Source organism: Saccostrea echinata, unplaced genomic scaffold (assembly GCF_033153115.1).
Source record: "Saccostrea echinata isolate AGI-Se365-2 ecotype Australia unplaced genomic scaffold, CSIRO_AGI_Sech_v1 ptg000028l, whole genome shotgun sequence".
Classification (NCBI taxonomy): domain Eukaryota; kingdom Metazoa; phylum Mollusca; class Bivalvia; order Ostreida; family Ostreidae; genus Saccostrea; species Saccostrea echinata.
The window spans coordinates 9,889,530-9,912,044 of record NW_026889777.1 but is presented as its reverse complement, the minus strand read 5'-3'; the positions used below and the strand labels follow the sequence as shown (position 1 = coordinate 9,912,044).

The 22,515-nt window shown below is 31.8% G+C and overlaps 1 protein-coding gene across 1 annotated transcript in view; it reads left to right on the top strand.

Moving 5' to 3' along the window:
- LOC133194107 (polycomb group protein Psc-like) overlaps positions 1–16,820 on the top strand; it is a 41,443-nt gene extending 24,623 nt beyond the window's left edge. Inside the window, exons 3-10 of the mRNA XM_061330077.1 lie at positions 3,044–3,140; positions 4,925–4,980; positions 6,304–6,348; positions 7,218–7,347; positions 7,810–7,861; positions 8,129–8,227; positions 9,090–9,170; positions 12,929–16,820. Of these exons, the coding sequence (XP_061186061.1) occupies positions 3,044–3,140; positions 4,925–4,980; positions 6,304–6,348; positions 7,218–7,347; positions 7,810–7,861; positions 8,129–8,227; positions 9,090–9,170; positions 12,929–15,157 (2,789 nt within the window). The 3' untranslated portion in view covers positions 15,158–16,820. The remainder of the gene's footprint in view (positions 1–3,043; positions 3,141–4,924; positions 4,981–6,303; positions 6,349–7,217; positions 7,348–7,809; positions 7,862–8,128; positions 8,228–9,089; positions 9,171–12,928) is intronic.
- The last annotated feature ends 5,695 nt before the right edge of the window (positions 16,821–22,515 follow it).

Below are 22,515 nucleotides of genomic sequence, written 5' to 3'. Positions count from 1 at the left end.
TATTAGACATATTTGTCTTTAAAGAGAATACATGTACATTTCATTTAACTTAAAAAAAATTATCTGTTGCAAAAAAGTATTAGTATTTACTAGAAGTAAATAAAAGATACAAAGTTTTTTTTTAATATATTAAGAATGAAGTGGGTGTAATGTTGCTTTTCTTGTATGATCATGAAATTAAATTGTGCTAAAAATAGTAAGTAACCAGGTTAATTATTTCTTATAGTGACATACGAGTATTTATTGGTACAATTATACAGTATGTTTCACAAAAAGAAACTAGGTTTCTTACATTCGGCCGAGAAGACCTATATGTTACTTTTAATAGTCTGACAATTTATAAATAAGTGAGGATAAAGAGATGCCTTTTTGTGAAGTTTTGACGGGTTTTAAAAGCATCAAACATAAAAGTAGTAGATTACCTAGAAAAGTTTTACAAAAAATAAAAGTGAAAAAAATTACACTATGAATTTTTTGCGGAAGAAGTCTATTCTCTTATTTTGATATAATTTACAATGCAGTAAAAATGTATTTCGTTTTCACATTTTTGTTGCAAAATTGGCATATTCTGTCTTGAGGTGGCTCAAATTAACATCCAATTTCAATTCGAACGGTTGTACACGGCACCGAAACATTTCCATCACTGATCGTATAGATTTGGATAAGTCCATTCACTTACTGCTCCTGATCCTACTTGCTCTTTAAGAGGCGGTAAGTTCGGAGATTGGAAACATGTTTTAAGTCTTCAAACCATTGCCTTTCAAGTTTTGGACAAAGAAGTTTTTCGACTAATTTTAAGCTGCTTGTTGACAGGTTTGTGTTGATATGCCTCATATTCAGAGAATCAAATAAAAGATGTAATTTTTGAGGTCCAGTTTGTTAGGTTATTTTGATCGTGGTCTTTAAGATATCTTCGTCAGACAATTTTTCTAGTGTGACGAGACGATTCCAGAATCGCAAAACATTAATATCAATTAGAATTGCAGATACATGTATTTGGTATCTTTTCCCAAATGACATTGAATAATATTACTGAAATCTGCAATTATGTTCCACTCGAAAGAGGAAAAAAGTACATTTTTTGTTAAATAAAAGTAAACATTTACATTTTTTTTCTTACATTTCTCTCTTGTACAGCGCAAAAAAGAGATTTTCTATTTAACATTGATGATATCTAAAAGCATGTAAATCTCTTTGCATAAAAATAATATTTTTCCGACTTTTTGCATGATACTCAGGAAGATAATTGATTGCATAGCTGTTGCCTTAGATGACCTCTTATAATACACGTGTCGACTGCAAGGTCAGAAAGAAACTTAGTAGCTCTCTCTCTATATATATCCATCTTAACAGTGAACTCGTGCTGAACTGCCTAATGTTGAAAGCGTTCCAATGCTGCTTGGGAAGATAAGTAAGGCTGCTATTGATGATTTAAATATCGTGGCTGTGGATTAGTGCTGGCTACGTGAACAAGAGAAAACACATTGTGTTTATCATCTGTCGATTTCTTGTGATAATAACGTCAACTGAAACGTAGCTGGCAAACTTGTCATTGTAGCAATATTCTGCTCCTGTTTTTATATGTAAAGTATTTGCCAGAGAAAACTTGAGCACTAACTTGAATATTTATAGCCTTGAGATGGAGTATCGTTTTTGGTCTGTAATGTTTGTCTATGTTGATTGTTCTCCATCATATTTAAAATGTGTCATTGCTATCAAAGTATCATGATTTAAAGACTCCCTTTGTTATCCAAGTCGAACGATTTGAAGATTAAATTTTTTTCTGTTTTGCACATTTAGGCTAAATTACAAAAGATAGAGTAAATTGTTGGTACATGTACCATTGATTTTTTTAATAATTATGTCTTTTTTGTATTTATTTTTAAAGAATATCAATAAAATTAATTTACCAGTTTGTGCTTTTAACGCAAATTTGATAGCAAACCGTAACGTTGAGTATTACAATGTTTTTTTTTATTCCTATAAAATAATGTTTTGCATGAAAAGAGTTTCCAGTGAATCAATGATTACAAATTGTTATTATAGATGCATATAATTACGTAAATTTGTTGTGAGTCACTTCGAACATTACTGCTCTTAAATAACTCGCATGCTCTCAAGCGATGAAGAAAAATGATTTTTCTTTATCTTCTTGTGTGAAATTTACAACCCTCTGTGACGTCAGTATGTGTTTAAGTTGCTCAGTGCTTACTGATGCAGAACACAGCAGAATGGATCACAGACTGGCTTTTCTCGCGGAATTTGGGTTACTTTTTAAGTAGATTAAGTAAGGAATTCCTGATAATGCATGTCTTTAACTGCAGTAAGGTAAAGAAAAGGCCACTGAGTACAGAAGCACCTAGTCAGTGTCAATATTGATCGAACTTTATTGGTGTAGATTGTAAACGTTATTTTCGCTGATTTGCCTTTCTCCGAGATAGTCTGGTTGTCTACTCGTAAATTGATAAATTTACATTCACATTCAATATCCTAATTGTTTGTGAAATTCATAAAGAGGCAAGATATTACATTTAAAACAAAATGTTAGATTAACTATTAACTATTTCTTGGTGATGAAATAAAATTGCATTTTCGCCCTTGAGGTGAATTTAGAAATTAAACAATTTTTTCAAACTAATTAATTCCTGTTGTTAATAGTTTGATGCAAGAATCTATAAACTTATTCTTAATAAAGATAATGTAACTTGTATTTAGAATATATCAATATTTGAGAGGTATTACATATCTCGTAAGAAAAATTCATGAATAAACTTAAGTATGATACAACTTTAAGTTCCTTGTAGAATTATTGATTAAATAATTTCTATGGCAATAGCAAGGGTTTAAATTCTATCAGTACACTAAATATCTATCAGATTCGAATTTTAATACGTTTTTAGATTCAATGAAAAGATTATATTTTATGGATCATTAAAACATTAAGGTATATACTTGTCTTTCAAAATACATTGTATTTATATACAGATGGATTTTCTTATTGATTTCATACTTACATTCATTTAATAGTTTTTATTTCTTTCAGTTTGTAAAACCTGCATAGTCCGGTACCTTGAAAGCAGCAAGTTCTGTCCTATTTGTGATGTCCAAGTCCACAAAACAAAACCTTTCACTAACATCAGGTAAGTCTACAGTTTTGTATCCCGAATACCTCTATGATTAAGTGTTTTTAATTACGTATATTTGGGTAATAAAGTATATTGATTAAATAATGTCAAACAAAATTCAACATGTCTTTTTTGAAAAAGTCATATAGAAACAAATTTCAGATGTTTCGAAGTACAAAATAATGAGAGTTATATCTTTTTTCTACAAACTCTAAATAATTTTCGGGTATTTTAAGGACAGATGATACAAACAAATTTTTATCAAAAGTCTTGAAAATAACAATTTAAGTCATGTTAATACAAGTAAATTGAATTAGTTTAACCGCAAAGATTTTCATTTTTCTTTTAAAATTCCACAATAATTGGACTTAAAGTGACAAAAATTGTATAGATTAATAAGGATGGTTGCCGAAAGGTGGGATTTTGAACATCTTAGAAAGTTAACAATTTCTTTATGTTTTAAAAATTTATTATTCTTATCATTTACAACCAAAATAGGTCAAAAAATATATACCAATCCAGGCATCCATATTTTGGTTTGTATCATCTGTCCTTAATTGCATCATTTTGTACAGTAATTTACCTAACAATGTGTGAAAATAAAATGAATTAATAAAGATGTAATAAAGAGGAACTATGTTAATATCAATAATCACAAAAATTGTAAATGTACTTGATGATTGAAATATCAGTCTTTAATGTCAATGGATAGAGATACGTTCCTTACTAATTTCATTTTTTTATTCTGCATTCCCTTTTTATAAGCTTTCTAATTAGCCTTTTCTTTTTCCTAATATATTTATCAGTTATCTTAATTTGATCTTTAGGGAAAGAAAAACACTGCATGAATATCAACTAGAATTGCTTTACAGGACAAACTTTTGATTTCTTCATTGGTTTTTCTCATTGATCACAGAATATCGAGTTTTAGGTCTTTCCAAGAGTAGAATTTTTTGAATTTGTGAAAAATATTTCCATTTTTGACAGGGGAAACCTGGTCAGGCCTTTTAAAGTCACCAGAGTGCAACTGTTCCTTTCCTGCTGTTTGTTATCTTTATCAACATTTAATTTGCCCGCAACATATTTGTTCTCATAGACCTAGTATTAGTGATATATAGAAAGAACGAACCAACTATTTAAATAGATAAATTTTAGATTTATTACTGTTAGACATATTACAAACTAGGAAGATTGAAACAAAAGAAATTTGAAGAGAAGCGTTGATTATTTCCCTCATTCGTGTTCTTCATTCTGTATCTGGACATAAATTGATAACTATGCTTGCAAAAAAACATTTTATCTTAGTGTATTTTAAAATTCCCTGCAGTAAGAAGACAACGTCTATTCCACCGTGCTATTAGTGGAATGGAAATAGTTTTACAGAAGAAAAAAATCAATGCATACAGGAAGCTTAATATCTTCTGGCAAATTCGGTTAATTATATCTGGTCTGTTACAGAATGAAATATGCTTGATGTAACATTTGGTATAATGGTTTTTGACGCTCCTCTTGCATATAACCTACGTCACACAAATTAAAATACTCGGCTCATCTCTAAAATAATCACGGTCTTTAAAGATTCAGAATGAATTTGATACAAAGTAAAATATGCACTTTTTTCTATTCGTTTAAAATAAGGATATTATCTAAGAATAGATGCGGGGTTCTTTATGGAAAAATTAAAACATTTTAAAAGGATAAATTAATTTGTGTCATCTCGAAAAGATTTAAATACAGTCATGTAAAAAGTATACATGTAATGGCCTATTTCTGTTTCTAATTCTGATTTTCTATTTTAGATTAGACCATACTCTGCAAGATCTGGTATATAAATTAGTGCCTGGATTGTTTCAAAGTAAGAAGCATTTTTTGTTTTTCTCCTTTTCATATCTAAAATTTCAAAAGTAAACGCCTTTCAATTCATTCTGCTATATATGTTTGACAATTTGATCAACCTTAACTGTGACAGTGTTTGAATACAAACTTCTAATGCTGGTCGTATAAAAAAAACTTTAAACAAAAGAAAAAAATGATGACAGGGTGACGGGTTGATCGTAAAAGCCCAGAGAACAGGTCGTCCATCAATCTCTTCATAACCCGACAACGGATACATCAAACACTCGACATGAAATATAGATGACTTCACACTCCATGTATCGATCGTCAGACACTTCCATGTTTGGTCGTGACATTGGCTCAATAAACCTCTTGAATATAGGGTTTCATTGCATTTAAACGGTGAATGGCGCGCTAAATTATTTTCCATTCTGAAGACAAAAACATATTTTCGTTCAATTCATTTGTTTAGATCTGTTTGCTGTGAATTGTGTAGTGTACGGTGTGATTCGTTTCCACTAAAGAGTGTTACAATACATTGTAATGATGCTGCTGCTTGACAGTGAATTTTTACATGTGTATTTCCAATACAACACAATAGTTGTCTTGAATATCTTGAAGTTATACAAGACTATCAGTTTCCGTACATTACCCCCGTGATTATAGTAAAAAATTACTTCTTATTTATAATTCATGTAACATCTAATCTAGTTGGATAATTCATGCAATTCCAATTTAGTGTTATAATTCATGTAACTTCCAATTTAGTGGAGTAAAACATAACGTAACTTTCAGTATTATTATTCAAATCAATGTAACTTCCACTTTATGAGAGATAATTTGTGTAATTGCGATTTAGTGTTTTAATGCATGTAACTTCCAATGTAGTGGGATGAACAATGTAACTTCACTAAATTGGAAGTTACATGAATTATGCCACTAAATTGGAAGTTTTATGAATTATCCCTCTAAAGGGATGAAACGTGAAACTTTCAATTCGATCTGATGATACATATGACTTCCAGCTGGAAAACATGCAACTTTCTTTTCATTTATATTATATTGTGCAGTTGTTTATACAGCTTAAAGTACGATCGAGGAGATTTTTAAAAAATCAATTGTGGTCTAGATACCCCACGGTCAGTTAATTTTCGTTCATTGAAATTATAATTACCCATTTTTAGGGATTATATATTTATATACATCTGTATTTAATACTCCTGATGCAGTTTTGCCAACATTCAAAAGTGTTTTTTATAACATTAGAATACTAAATTTGACTATCTTTTAAGTGAATCACTATATGGTCAAGTAAGTGAAATATCTTGTTTCTGTTTTGTAGATGAAATGAAAAGGAGAAGAGATTTCTACAAAGAAAGAGGGCAAGGTAAGCTTACTATACATTCTAAGATAACATACTGCTATAGATGTTTGCTCATTTTTATTTATTTTTTTTTTTCGAAATAATGGGGTTAACGTGATACATTTTCATGTGAGTATTAATATATTTAGTATCATAATAATTGACTTCAGTTAGCATTTGCATTTATGAATTTCTTTGAAATAGAATATGTTTTAATTGTTTAATCATTTAAATTGTTACAAATTAACTGAACCATAAGAAAATGTGTATTTTTTCATCTTTACTTCTTTATGCGAGAAGGAACGTCCCATGGAGGAGATTTATAGATTCAACTAGAACATAATTTATATATGTCAACGTTTCCCTATTTCCTTTATGTAAATTACTTCAAGCATTTTAGTGGAAGAACGTAGATTTGAATAACGTATCTCCCTTTTCATTTAAATTACAAGGTACGCTTTAGTGGTAGTAAAATTCGAACAATATTTACAGTGATTTTTAAATCGTTATAATGGTAGAGGGAAAACAACATTATTGCATGTCCTTTTGTGTACAATTTACGATTTAAACAAGTTATAAAGTCTGTAAGCTTTCCTATCAATCATTTAGTTCTGTATGATGAATATTTGGGGTTGGCGTCTTTTCTGTTTATTTTGACATAGACCTTTCTGAGTTTCAGTTTATAAATTGTGGTTTCGTTTTACTGCTTAACTGTAATAAAATGAATATCAAATACAGATATAAATATATAATCAAGCATGGTAAAAAATAGATTTTTTTCAGAGAAAAACTTCACTAATTTATATATGTCATGCACTGAGACAACCTCAACTTTGGAAGCATAGCCACTGGTAATATACCTCTTTGAATTGGTTTTCTTTTTTCGTAAACAGATGTGGACAGCATGTGGAATGATCCGAATAGGCCGGAGTACTACACGGACGATGACGGCGAAATCCAGAGAGAAAGGGTGATATTTGCAGAGGACGAACAAATTAGCCTAGCGCTGCATCTCAGTCCAGAGTAAGATTCTTTATTGCTCTCTTCCATTCTTTCTTTATTGCTGTGTGATGTTGACATTTCCATTGAATAGAGTGTCATTGTTTGATTTTTAGATATTATAATTAAGATTTTTTTTAGTAAAACTTTTTTTTTCAATTATTAATTCTCTTCAATATTTCTTGTCCAGATTAGGCATTGGGTCATTTGATTTTCACATCCTGTTATTTGGAAGTTGTGAAAATCTCTTTTGAGACATTGAGCACTTAATTATGTTTTCCAAGCTACTGGTTTTCTTTGGTCATGTTTAATTTCTCAGTAACAGGAGATTGTAATGCTTTATAATATCACAATAAGTATTTATCTGCACATGTGATGAAATCTATGTTTATACTGTTGTCAAACCTAAGAAATGTATACACTTTGAATGAGTAAGTACTTCTTCTCTGTTATAATAATATATATTCTATAATTTCTTCCTTGCAGCGGAAAGTCTCCAAAACCATCTTTAAAATCTAATGAAAAGATGGGAAAAGAAGTAAGAAATTCAAGTTTCACAGTATCACAGAATTAATTTACAATATGGGATAATGAAAGCAATTGAGTTGAATTTCAAAGAATACCATCTTCTTACAATAGTGTATGACTTGAGAACAGAAAATAAAGTTTACTATGTAACACAAAGATGATATTTCTGTTGTTTTTTCTTTCTTTCTTTTTTTTTTTTGAAATACATTGTAACACATTTTAATTTTGATTTTTTCAAAGTTATCTTAAAATGTGATGTAATGTTATTTTTTTTTAGTCTGGTGACTGTCGATACCTTTTGTGTCCAGCAGTAGTGACCATTGGTCTACTGAAGAAATTCATCCGCCTCAAATTTTCTCTAAGCGACCGTTATCAGGTAGACAAATTCTCAACAAGCATTTCCTTTCTTCTTATTCAACCTTGACATAAATATTATCTGGAATAAAAGTGTCAGATTCCGAGTGAATATGATCTAGTGCTATAAGAATGAAAAATGGGTTTTATGTGTAAAATATATTTAAATAAAACGTAAATCAAGATTTTAATGAACCCAAAATTCTTCTTTTAGGCTTATGGTGTTTTATGTTAAACTCAAAATTACTCAGGAAAGGAAAAATATTATTGAATGAATAAAACTAATTTTTTTGCTTGAAAGTTAAAAAATTTCGTTTGCATGAAATAATCTAAAGCAATAATTTTTAATACCTTGTGAATTTTCTTGAAATCTTGAATGTCAAAACTCTCAATATACCATTTTTTCCATGGTACTTTAAATTTTAACATGTGTGGACAATGTTTTGAGAAAAATGTTTATTAATTTTGTTATGAATTATTATATTAAAGTAAATACAATAAATACAATACAGCGAAGTAGGAATCAAGAACAAAAAAACTCTGAAACATTATCAAAGAATTGATAATGTATAATTCATTGTGATGCTTTCTTGATTTGAGTTCTAAGGTCCGTTTAACAAAAGAACTTACGACTAAGATCAAAATTTAATTCTGCTGAAAATTTTTATTTTACATTAATTTTAAAAATGGTTTTAATCTATTTAAAAAGAATTTAGAAAGATAAATTTTTGTTAACAATTTAAGATAAAATCATTAATTTCGCAAAATTTTACAATCAACTTGAGTTTTGTGTCGTAGTCGTAAATTCTTTTGTGAAACGGGCCCCTGTTCTCTTTGCAGTGATTTGTTTGCTTTACTGATTTTATTTATAAACTTGATTACAGATAGATATGTATCATACAGACGAAGTCCTAAGTGATTTCTATACCCTTATTGACGTGGCTTACATTTACATGTGGAGACGGGTAAATATATATATATATATACATGTATATGAAAAATGATCTTCTTTATGTATTCGTGAAAAATATTTGGAAAAGTAGATTGCAAAGTAATTTACATTATATTTATTTTGAAAATGCACTCTGCGCTCATTCTCGTTGAGCAAATTTGAGCAAAATAAGTTCATTGCAGCATTCTAGCAGAAATAACAAAAATGTCCTCATAGATAGAATTTCAGTGGACTAGCTAATAAGACATTTTTGATTAAATATTTTCTACCTTTTTCAGGGGAAAAAAATCGTAGAATTTGTTTCCTAAATTATACGCTGCATTGAAAGTGAATTTCCAAGGCCTTTCACAATGTGTTATTCACAGTCGCCATCGATTTTTTTTTTTTTCAGAGTTATAAACGCGCTTTAATCCTTTTCCAGAATCCATAAAATTTATGTCATTCCGATTTAAAATTACTGTTACAGAAATGTCTCAGTGCTATTTATAGACACATCTTTTATGAATAAACAATAGCAAGAAAAGAAAATTTGAAAGCAATTATACTGAGAAAAGGAGTTTATTTTAAGTGAAATATGTTCTACTGTAATTAAAGATGAAAATATATAAATCGGCAAAGGCAAAACCTGCTGCTTAATCTTTTAATTTTTTATTATATTATAATATAAAATGTGTTTCAAATCATTAAAAAGCGTCCTGATATATGCTTACAAATTAAAATCCTGTTTAACTTTGTTAAGACAGAATGGTTTTAATCACAGAAAGAAGCGGAAATAAATATTGGAGTCTGTACTTTTAATTTCCAAGTTGTCTTGATTGTACAAATTTTAAGTTGGAATGACAGAGAAATGTCAAAAACGATAGTTCCAAGAAAGCAATTAGATTTTCTTTGAAGTTGAACATCTCTCTAAGAGTGCTGATTTGTGTTGTGAAACATGCTTTCCTGTATTTGCACACGTTTCAGTTTAAGGAAAGGTTTAAATATTAATTGAAAAACCAAATTACATGTATTCCTTTTTCCACCTCTCTTTCCAGTTTGGGATGCTGTGTTCTTTTTTGTGTAGTGGTTCTTACATTTAATATTCAGAACATTCATGGAAAAAAAAAACTTATCATTAACTTATATATAATTGAATTTCTTTAATTAATCTTTCAAAACTTTTTGTATTCTTTTTAACAAGAATTTATTATTTTTCAGGAAAACATTTTTATGAATCATTAGTTGAATTTTCATAGAGTATCATTTCAATTACGGCGATGGAAATATTTCATTATGTAGTGTAATTTAATTGTTATTTTTTATTCGATTAAATAGGGGATTTATTTATTAATATTAAAATGTCTTACTAAACTGAACTCATTTAAATACCTTATAAATAGCCGAACATGGACACTTTTAGTCTTTAAATGTTTTAGTTAAACTGGTAATATTCATACATAAAGGATTTGTTTATCATGATTTATTGATAACGTTAAATGCCACGAACATGTACCAAATCAATCTCTTAACTAAATCAATATCTTAAAAGTATTATTAATTTTTAAATTGTACTAATATTAAAGTTCATATTATACAACTTTTTAAATCATACATTATTGATATATCTCATAAATATTTAAGTTGTAAACTGAAATTTTGACAAACTTATCGTTTGTTATTAATGAAGATCTTGAATCAACTGTAAATTAGCTGTATTTGTAATCCTTCCGTTCAAACGATGATCTAATACTGTAAATCATTTTTTTCGCGAGACCTTTATTTTCGCGTGATTACGCGAGACGTTCGACTCGCGAAAATGTCATTCTCGCGTATATTTTCATTCGTATATGTTATATACAACAATATCCAGATTTCGTGAAAATTTTGTCTTGCTTATAAATACCAAATACCTATCTCGCGATGATAAGGTGTCTCGAAAATATGGTGATCTACAGTATAACAGGTTTAAAAATTCATGAATATGTTTTAATCCTAACTAATATCTTTGTCTGGAAATGTTTTCTATTCAGAACATTAAATTGAAAAGTTTGTGATCAAATTATTTATCTCGTTGAATCAATTTAACGAATGGTATAAGATTTAAATGCACTATCTTCAATTAAGGAATGGAAAGAAAAAAACTTCATGACTAACAACCATGTGTATTTAGAAAATGTCTCTAATTTCCTCCCCATCGGTAACAATCAAATTGAAAGCCTTTTGTTAATCACAACTTCAAACAGATTTAACCGTGTAGCGTAATGTAGCCAGACGATAGTAAAAACAATCAGCCTGAACTCATTAACTCCAGAAGAAACAACACACGTTTTGGAGAACACTTTTTTTCTGTGTTTAAAATCATTAATTAGTTTGCGTGTGCATAGAAGGCGTCAACCGGAAACACGGAGATATCTTACGCCGATTATGTATTTTATTCTCTTTAACATGTGATGTTCGTCGACTCTCATATTCTTTTTTATGCGTTTTCTTCGCCTCGTTTAATACTTGATGTGTTTTGTATGCAAAAGATCTCTTTACCTCGTCATGACGAATACCATAACTACTGTACATGCTACCAGCGAAGCTTTCATTTTCATTAAATCGGAATCCTAGACTGCGTGTCTTGTTTGCTATGGCACTGCTTTCACTGCATTATTACATTAATAATCTCCTCTCGGCTTAAAGTGCAGGAAACGCTTTTGACGTAATCAATTCAATTCTATTCCCTCTGCTCCACTTCAAAAGAGCCTGATTATTCACATCAAAAGTACTACTTGTATGTTTTAACCTGTTATAATAACTGCGTTGCAAAAATATGTAATTTTAAGCTCTTGAACGGTGATTATAAACTTTAAAGGTACATATTTCAGCAGTTATTTGAGCGCCTTCTTCGCTGCTAATTGTCGGCTAATTCATATACATGTTTGCGATTGATTAAAATCAATACACTGCTCATGTAGTTTTAGACTCGAATGATTTAATTAATGATTACGATTATCATTTAAATAGGGAGATTTCGCTCAATTTTGAGTGCGCTATATAAGTTTTGTACGCTTACAAAATATGTAGAATCAAAGATCATAGATTGGATAAAAGGAACAACTCATTTAAGGTAGATCAATTATCATTCTATAGCTAAGAAAATTTATTAATTCATTGTTTTTCCTTGCATCAAAAATATTTATTCGATTGATTGTTGTTTAAAGTCCCATTCGGGAATTTTTCACTCATATAGAGACGGCACCATATGCCGATGAATTTCGTTTTTTTACGTCTCATTTGAAAAAACCTTACCAACTATTTCTAGTGTCGGGCGCTTGGCGAAGGAACAGTCACTACCTATGTTTACCTCGCGATGCGGCGAACGGGAAACAAACCAGGACCTCAAGATCTATATTCATTGGCTGTTCAGTATACTTACTGTAAACCAACTATTGTATGCGGCATCATTTATTTGTATCTGTAGTGAGTGACTGATTCTCTAGAGCTTGAATAGCTAGGGTATCTCGCACGAGTATAAAAGTTGGGTTTATATTTGTACAGTGCATTAGTCCAATGTATCTCCACAATAATGTTTTAGAATTGTAGAAATCAGTCACTATAAAAGATACACAAAACTCTCGTTTGAAGAATTTCAAAATTTAAATCTAATTACGCATAGTTATCGTTGTGTGGAAGGATCCCTTCGACTCCATCCCTACTCAATATTTTTCTATTTTTGCAGAAAAATGTTTGTATACATACAACAAGGTGTATTAATATCTTTTAATGTGTTATGTTTCTTTTCCGCAGAAAGAACCATTGTGTTTATACTACACGGTGTACACCAATCCAGCCAAAAGGTTTAAACGGGAAATTTCGTGTACTGAAACATTGAATCTGGAGAAAGTCAAGGCAACGACAGCAGAGGTGGAAATCGAAAAGAAAAATACTTCCCTGGACGATAAACCGGAACGAGAGAACGAGGAGAAGTCCAAGGTTAATGAATTAGAAGAATCAACGCAGTCTATTACTTCGTTGCATGAAAATAATAAAGAAACAAAGACTTCTGATGCTTTTGAGAAAACCATTCCTCCTTCGTCCACGTTGGAATCAATCACATCTTTAAAGGATGTAAAAGACAGTATCTCTGCGATGGAGATAACTGAGTCAAAGAAAGGGACAAGTGAGTCAAAAAGGGAAACAAACGAATTAGGAAAGGAAACTAACGAGACAAATAGAGGGAAAACTGAATCAAAAAGGGAAACAAACGAGTCAAAAAGTGAAATAAGTGAGTCAAAAAGGGAGGCAATCAAGTCAAAAAGAGAATCAACCGAGTCAAAAAGGGAAACAACCGAGTCAAAAAGGGAAACAACCGAGTCAAAAAGGGAAACAATCGAGTCAAAGAGGGAAATTAGCAAATCAATAAGTGAGAAATGTGAGCCTTCAAAAGAGTTAACTAAAACAAATGACACAATGAATAGTGTTCAAACAGAAAAACACAATACTCCATCGCAGGAACTTCAAGAAAAAGTAAGCATTTCAAAGGCGGAAAACTTTACACTTTCACAGAAGAGTTTGAAAGGGGAAATCTCTTGTAGTGAAAGTGATTCCAATAAGATTAAGGCAATTCCAATGGAAATAGACAAGTCGCCTTCTAAAAATGTCTCCTCTCCGTCGTTCATCCTAGCTAAATCTCCCGCCAAAAAAGAAAAGCATTCTAAAAGCAAATCTGAAAAACAACCTCCAACTCCGACATCGAAGTCCGCGATATTGGTTGTTCCTACTTCTGATATTTCGTCCAGTGCGAACCGTATTCCCAAGCTTAAACTGAACACATCAAAATACACCTCACAGGGTATTGTCACGAAGAGCACTACACTGACAACACCTGTGTATTACCCCCGCGTAACACAGAAGCCAACTGTGTCAACTTCTGATTCAAATGGTGCTGATAAACTTCCATCGAATATGGCTGACAAAACTACGAAGAAAATGTGTACACAAGACAACTGTGCAAAGTCCTCCTCTTTGGATAAATGCATAGAAAAGAAAATATTTTTTTCTAAAAGTTCACCCGCTAAGAATTCGACGACAGAGAAAATTAATTCTGATACTTCAAGTAAATCAACTTCCACTGCCAAAAGCAAGATATCTCAAAATGGCTCAGCCAAAGTTGTATCAAACAACGACATTAATGTGAAAAATGAGTCTAATAAATTATCTATTAAAGTCGGTGCTACTAACGCTCCAACTGCAGCAGTTCCAACTATCACCAGTAAACAAGGAAACAAACCTTCATCAAACGGACAGAAACTCAAACTAACCGTGCCATATTCATCATACGGCTGTTATACTAACGGCTTAACAATACCGTCGCCCATAGGATTGTCACCTACAGTGACGTCACCGAGACCTTATCCATCATCCCCTTTGAATCGAACATTATCGTCTTCTCCGACACGGCGAAAAACTTCTTCTCCATCTCGGCGGATTCCATCAACCACAACTAACGGTCGTCTGACGCCCGGGTCGTCAGTGTCCCCCTCCTCTCTATATTCATTATCCCCTTCTCCCACCAATCGCTCTTTTCCCACTTCCCCCTCCCCACATTCATTTAACCCCACAGCTAGAATTCTACAAACGTCGCCTCTTGCCCGCCATATGTCTTCATCAACAGGAAGGATATTCTCGTTTCCAGAACGAGGTCCGCCCATTTCCCACATGCCAATCACTGTGCCCACTGCCCACTCTCATTTGAATTTACGACTAAACACGTCACCCCTGTACTCCAACAATGCATCTCCTCACAATGGCGATTTACCACAGGATTTAAGTATTAAAAAGAAAACCTCGTCTATTGATGACAGCGAGCCGCCATCTTCGACGCTAAAAATACCGATAAAGGTTCCCATTAAAACCAACGGATTACCGAATGGCGAAATCGATAAATTTGCCTTTACTGACGAAGAGGATGAAATTTCGCCACTAGCTTCAAGAAAGCTGCATCCGATTAAAGCTGAGCCAGGATCGGGAACTTAATTTTGTTTGGAAAAAAAATTTGTGAAAGATCGCAGCTGTGTTTAATCTTCTCTCTCTCTCTCTCTAAAGCTGGATTTACTGCATTTGGAATCGAATTTTGTACAAAGGCGTTAGCCCCAGTATTTAGCTATTGTAGTCTTGTATTGTAGTATCCCGAGAGGAAATGTACAAAGTGTGTGATAATTCTGTCCCCGCTAATGTATGGAAAACAGTTGCTTATTTATCGAATTTGTAAATATTCTAAGGAAGGATGTCTTCGAATGGGAAATACGTATTTCTCCTTGTTAATTCGTTTGTGTGGTCATTTATCTGGTGTCCTTTTTGTATGCTGTCGTGTGACATTAACATAAAATTGCGCAGTGGATTAATTACTTGAACTCACTAAAACCAAAAGTGCTGCAGATTCAACGCCACATATAGTACTTCTGCTAGAAGGGCTATAGAAAAAACATAAATAATTCCAAATGTTTCATATGGATTTTTCAATTTAAAATCCATTACATATATTGTTGTACAGATATCACAAGCCGCGATTAGATATGAATTTACAAATGTTAATAGAGGGGGAAGCTTGTAAGTAAGGATTGTGTTTTTCTCTCTTTTTTGTATCCATAGTTTCTATCAAACCTTACGTACACAACGATCTCAGGTTCGTCTTAAAGAATGTGAGGGTCAAAATTAGCAAAAGTATTCTTACCAAAATATTATTTAATTCATAAATTTATTTTTGGTGTTAATTTCAACATTAAAATACTTTCTTAATTTGTTTCAAAACTGCTGTAAAGATACAAAATCTGCTTAAAAACAGAAAGAAAGATGTGGAGTTGTTTAAATGGGAAAAAACAAAATTTTATCATATTTTTTTCTATGTAATTTTTGGTAATTGTCTAAAACAGAAAAACAAGAATAGCAACAAATAATAATGTTATTAGCTCATTGAGATTTCATATATTCTCTAATGAAAAGTAATTCGTCGCTGAAAAAAAAAAACTTTATTCGTACAGTATAGACAAATATCCAGGCCGTCACGTAGAATTATAAACCTTGCCTAAGTTCCGCAGAGCCTACTTTCCCATTAAGTTAATTACGTACTTTCCAGTGACTTGCTTAAAATTAACATAAAATTTTGCTGAGTTAACTAATTTATAAGGTTATGTCGTAGTTTGTGTCTCAAATTATCATCGTCTTTCAACATGAACTTTTGGTATTCTTTCAGAATATACCAAAATATTTTACATACTTATTAAAGTTTAAAACAAATCTATCGATCGGAAATGTCATATGAAAAAGAATATTTTTAGCATTCAGCGTATTCTAGGTCACTCGTTGATTATAAAGTCGTCACTTTCAAATACTTTTTATTGACTGAATTCAAAATTTTGAATTGATTGGATTGAGGTAAATAAAGGAACATACCACATGATATTTATATACAGAAAGCCAAAAGCTGTTATTTAAATGGTTAGATTTGAATATGAGTATTTTTATTTAATAGTTTGTTGATAACTATTGTGATTTGGGGAGATATGCGTATGGGCTTGTGATAGTATTTGTTTTTATCTGTTGTTTGTTTATCATTATGTTTGTGTTGTATAAATTCAGATGATATCGAAACAATTACGTACCTGTGCAAATCAAATAAAACGCTTTGAGTATGACTGTTTTCTATAATATATTCGTTATAAAACGGTATAAAGATGGAATTTATTGCTTATGTGGACTTTTCGAGAAATTCCTTCTTTCCATTTAAAAAAATGGTTGATGACTATAAATTGGAATGCTTGATACACTGTACTTTATTTCAATAAAATGTACGAACGCAAAATTTGGCAAGAACAAAATGTGTATCAAAATACAATATTAACCTCGGCAAATTTATGTTTAAAATCTGAAGCTAACGAACAATGATCAATCCGGAGCAGAACAAACACGGAGCTCTAAAAACATCAGAGATGGGATCAGGTTATAGAGTAGCATCCCTGTTAAACGGTTACATCTGCCTTGTGCTTTTTGTCATGATCGTGTAAACGGAGAAACGCGTGGTCAATTCAGTAAGAAAATAATATCTTAACAATTTGTATGAAATTTGTGAACTTTGAAGTTACTAAATGGAGATAAATGCAAAATTAAAATATGATAATTAGTTATCATGTAAATTTTGTATTTATCTCCACCTAGTGAATTCGAAATTTATACAATGATAGAAAGACGTCAGTGTACATTCGATCTAACGAAAGATTGTTATTTGCAAACTAAGGTCACTGTATTGACGAAATATTGACTTCAAAAGAGATAGTAAATACCCTTGTATCATAAACTTGTCCGCTAATAATGGAGCACAATCAGAACTCATGGAAATTCCAACGGATTGTTTGATTTTTTTTTTTTTTTTTTCTTTTTCTTTTACTTATTAGTTTATTCTTTTTTTTTTAATGTTTTAAAATTGTTTAAAAACCTGGTCTCCAAAGACTACATAGATATTGTACATGAGGAATTCAAACACCTTTTAATATCAACTTCACTGTATACTTGTGTATCTATGAACAGTGACAATATAGGAAAATTTACGAGTTCAATTTTTATTTAAGAAGCAGTTGTTTATGATATTAAAAAGGATTTTCTTTAATCTATAGTGGGGAATGGTTGTTTAAAGTTTTGAGAAGTCACATGTTTTTATGCTATTAATTTTGGTAAATTTTTTGTGATTTCAAATTTTCGTCTAGTTCTTTACAATGAACAATACGTTGCGATGGACTTGTCAAAATCAGTTAGGTCTCCAATGGCGCAATTCCGGTGTGGCGTTTTGCCCATTGTATATCGAGACTGATCGCTATCGTGGGGAACCAATTCCAATACCAAATATTATATTGTGATTTATTTACTGAATAAAAGTGATATTCTGTCACAGTGTGAAAGGATACCAAAGTGATATTCTGTCACAGTACAGGATATTAAAGTAAGTAAAACATAATATCTGGCCTGTCATAAGATATAGTAACGAAACCATCTTGATAGAGGCCAAAACTGCCAATTTCTTACCAAATATGTTGCTAAAGACCAGATATATATATATAAAGCACAAAGAAATTCACTTATATATGGATACCCATTTCCGCCCCAACCCGGGGTGAACTCTCGACCTACGGAATCTGTCTCCTAGCAGTACAGGTACAGCACGCTGGACCACTCGGCCATCTAGGCAAGTCAAAAAAGTTCCGTCGACATCGAAAGCAAGTTTTTTGACTTACCTAGATGGCCGAGCGGTCTAGCACGCTGTTCCTGTGCTGCTAGCAGATAGATTCCGTTGTTCGAGAGTTCAATCTCGGGTTGGGGAGGAAGTGGGTACCAGTGAATTTCTTTGTGCTTTCTATATTAATATTTCTTCATTATTTCTTCATTTAGGGCAGTTATGTTAGTATAAGCGTTGTTGTAAAATGTGCTGTATAAATAAAATTAATTCATTACAATGTGTATCGGTAACGATCCTCTAATAAAACTAATGTCCAAATAACTGCATCTCTCTTCCATTCTCAATGACCGTGTAGTGTAGGACAGCGCCGAGTAAATTCCATCGGCATCGAAAGCAAGTTTTTTGACTTGCCTAGATAGCCGAGCGGTCTAGCGCGCTGCTAGGAGACATGCAGATTCCGTAGGTCGAGAGTTCAACCCCGGGTTGGGGCGGAAGTGGGTATCCATATAAATCAGTGGATTTCTTTGTGCTTTCTATATTAATATTTCTTCACTTAGGGCAGTCATGTTAGATTAAGCGTACTTACTAACTTACTTACAATATTTTACTATCCAAATTGATTAACACCACTTCTCTAATACGTTGTTTCACAGTAATGCTTAAGATTCTCTTGGTATAACGCTTGCTAGATTCCGCTATTACTTTTGATTTTTATGAAGGTTTGGAATCCATTATAGGTATGGTATAAGTCAAAAATCAGTTTGGTGTTGGGAATATTGAAAATATTTAAAACTGACATGATTTTTGAAGAAATTCTTCCATAGAGAGGGGAGTATGAGTGTAAGTTGGATTACCACATGTAGAATTAAATCCAAGCTCCTTTAAAATGCACTTGTAATAATGAGCCTTACAAAGACTCTGATGTTAGCTGCTTTGGTAGCTGGATCTAGTTCATATTGATCATGTAATCTGTCTAATTTTTAGTCATTTCCGAATTACTGAAAACGTAAGGGTAGATGCTTTTCATATTCATGTCCCTCAGTTGTTTTACACGAATATTAAAACTGACCCAGACGTGGTGTACTGTATTTATTTTGCTGTAACTTACAACATTACATTAATAAGCAAATACTAATTTAATTGCACTTAAAGTACATTTGAACTTTTATCATATGCAAAAACACTTTCTGTAGTAGGAAAGTAATTAATTTTACTGATATTTTACATTTGACCAATTGTCGGCTTGCTGGCAATGACCCGATTAACTATACTATACCTGTGCGTGACTGACCCATTAACAAGTACTTTCAATATATACTAGTATATATATATATAGAGAGAGAGAGAGAGAGAGAGAGAGAGAGAGAGAGAGAGACTAAAACATCGTTTATCTATTATTCTTATTTCCTTTCAGAAAGACGTTCATTTATAGGTTTTCTTTACCAACCTCCCGAGAATCGGAATCATCTTTCTGACTATATTTGATAACAGTGCTTGAAGCGAATATATATAATCTTTTTTGCCCAAGACATACATCTTATAGCATTGAATAACTATAACAAACATCAAATAGAACCTTTTCCATGCTTTTCTTGGTCTCGATTTAATTTTCTTTGTCCTAAATGCATCCAGTTGTCATTTTGCTGAAATAAAAAATAGAGGAATGAAAATATAAATATTCCAAAAAATCACGAATATTATTTCCGTTAACCTGAAAAGAAATTTGATCTATATTGGTTCCAAGATAACTTGCTTTAGAAAATGCTCTTGTAATTTTTTTGTATCATCTTGCTTTAGAAAATGCTCTTGTAATTTTTTTTGTATCATCGATCAAATATTTTAACAGAATCGCTTGTAAACGGTTTGTCATGATTCTCAGCAGAAATGATTTTAAACCATCAAATTATAGGACATTGTGGTGATACACATTCTGCTGTTTTAGAGGTAGTAAAATCAAAATCAAAGTATAAAGTGTCAATTTATGTCCGAAAGTATTCCATGTAACGTCAATCGTATTGTCCGAGCGCGATGCTTAAAGTACATGCACAAGTTACTTTTTTTCACTTTGAGTCACAGATAAGTTTGGCAGCTGTCATGTTGTAAATTTGGAATTTACCGGGTGGCAGTAAATACAAAATTTACAACATGACACAGCCTTGGGCAGGTTACCTAAATATGTTAAAATTCTTACTGAACTCAATATTGCCCTCTCACGATAAGGTTTCGATTTTATGGATGTTTTGTTTGATTCGGTCACGCACATATCTAGAAGAATATTCACTGATGAATTATCGATGTTGTTTCATCTCTCTCTCTCTCTCTCTCTCTCTCTCTCTCTCTCTGGTTGTATTAATAGAAAGTATGTGCCTTTGTAATTCAACCTCCGTCAATTTGAAAACTAATTACGGAACTGAGGATTTCACACACTTGCTATCGTCATTTGAGTATGTATTTTGGTATAAAATGGTCCTTAATCGTGAGATTGAAGAGGTATATGACGTCAGAGTGCTATTAATGCCTCCATTATATCTTCAGTGCACGGAGTAATGCATTCCACGAAGTTACGTTAAACCCACACTGCCACGGAAAATATTTTAGGCTGTTTTATTTACAACAGTGTGTGTGTGGGGGGGGGGGGGGTCGGATTATTTTGTTCAATAGCGGTAATCTTTGATATTGAAATCCAGCGAATTGTAATTTATCTCAAAATGCATCAATTAAATATACAGTGTTTTCGGTGCATTGTTTTCCCTCAACAATAGAGATTTATGAGTATGTGTAATTTTCTGCATTCTAGGAAAAGATGAAAAAAAAAGTTCTAAAAAAAACTTTCCTAATACTGAATCGATTCGTGCGACTCTTTAATAATTATACATCTCGTATTCAGAATCCGTTACGGAAATCCACCATTTGATTTATATTTATCTCCATATCGCGAAGATTTAATGGGGGCAAGGAGATTTTTTTTTTAATGGTTTCCTTGCGTGATTCATATATACGTCTCACTTTATTCCGCTATATTTTTAAAAACCTTTTCTCTTCGTTTTCCCTTTTCATGAATTTATTAAAAAATATTCTACCTTTTCAATTTTGATATATCCTAAAATTAATATATAATATTGGAAAAGGCAACCACATTATCTACAACAATTTGCATATACAATGTATATGGTACAAGAAAGTTGTGTGGTATAAAGTATATTTATCATTTCAAAGCAGGGCCCTGATGAGCATATATATGCATATGTATGAATAAGCATGTATAAAAATGTACGCTTGACAGGTGACATCGCTTTAGTATATTTACTAGTCTAGGAATTTTAATGATCGAAAAAAAATGCATCGAAAATGTACATGTGACCTTTTCTTTTTAATAGATGCGCAAAATGAACAATACTCTTGTATTCACTCAAACATCCTCTTGGTGACCTTAAAAACAACCCTTCCATTTTAGTTTGACCTTCACCTAACAGTTAATCAATGTGGGAATTGTTCGGCGCTGTAAATGTAATTGCGTGCTGTGTATGATTTATTTCAGTTGATATCGACCGACATTATTTTGTCGTCTGCCACCCTCGATCACGTGATCCTTCCGGCTCAGGTTGGGCGTTGTCATGCTGTCAATTTCTTTTTGGTACGTAAGAAAAAAATACAAATTGTCCAATCAGGCGAGTGTCACACAAATAAACGACTTACCTGAGCGGATATTATTTTTCTATTGGCTGATGTAGTTTTTTTCTGGTTGGAAAATTTTTTGGGAAATTTTTTAAAATTGCAGGTCTCCTCATCATCAAAATTACCATACGATATTGTAGAACTGCGTTCATATATGATTCAAAATACAAAATACTTTAGCAATTAACTGCATTTTTATTTCTAAAAAAAAAATACCATCATTGAATGAAATTGAATTCTCTTCTCGTTTTTAATTATGATTTTATGAATGTCTTCTGTTGATTAGTTAGCAAGTTTTACCATGCATTTTTTAATATACACATGTATGAATTTAATAAACAACCCATTGTGGTCAATCGTGGACACAATATTATACCGTTAGTAATTTGAAGAAATATTGAAGGTCTGTTTTAATAAAGAAATGGAGTGAACAAAAAACGCAATTCATTTTCCATGGTAATAAGGAATTTTATTTAAAACTTTTCCAGACTTT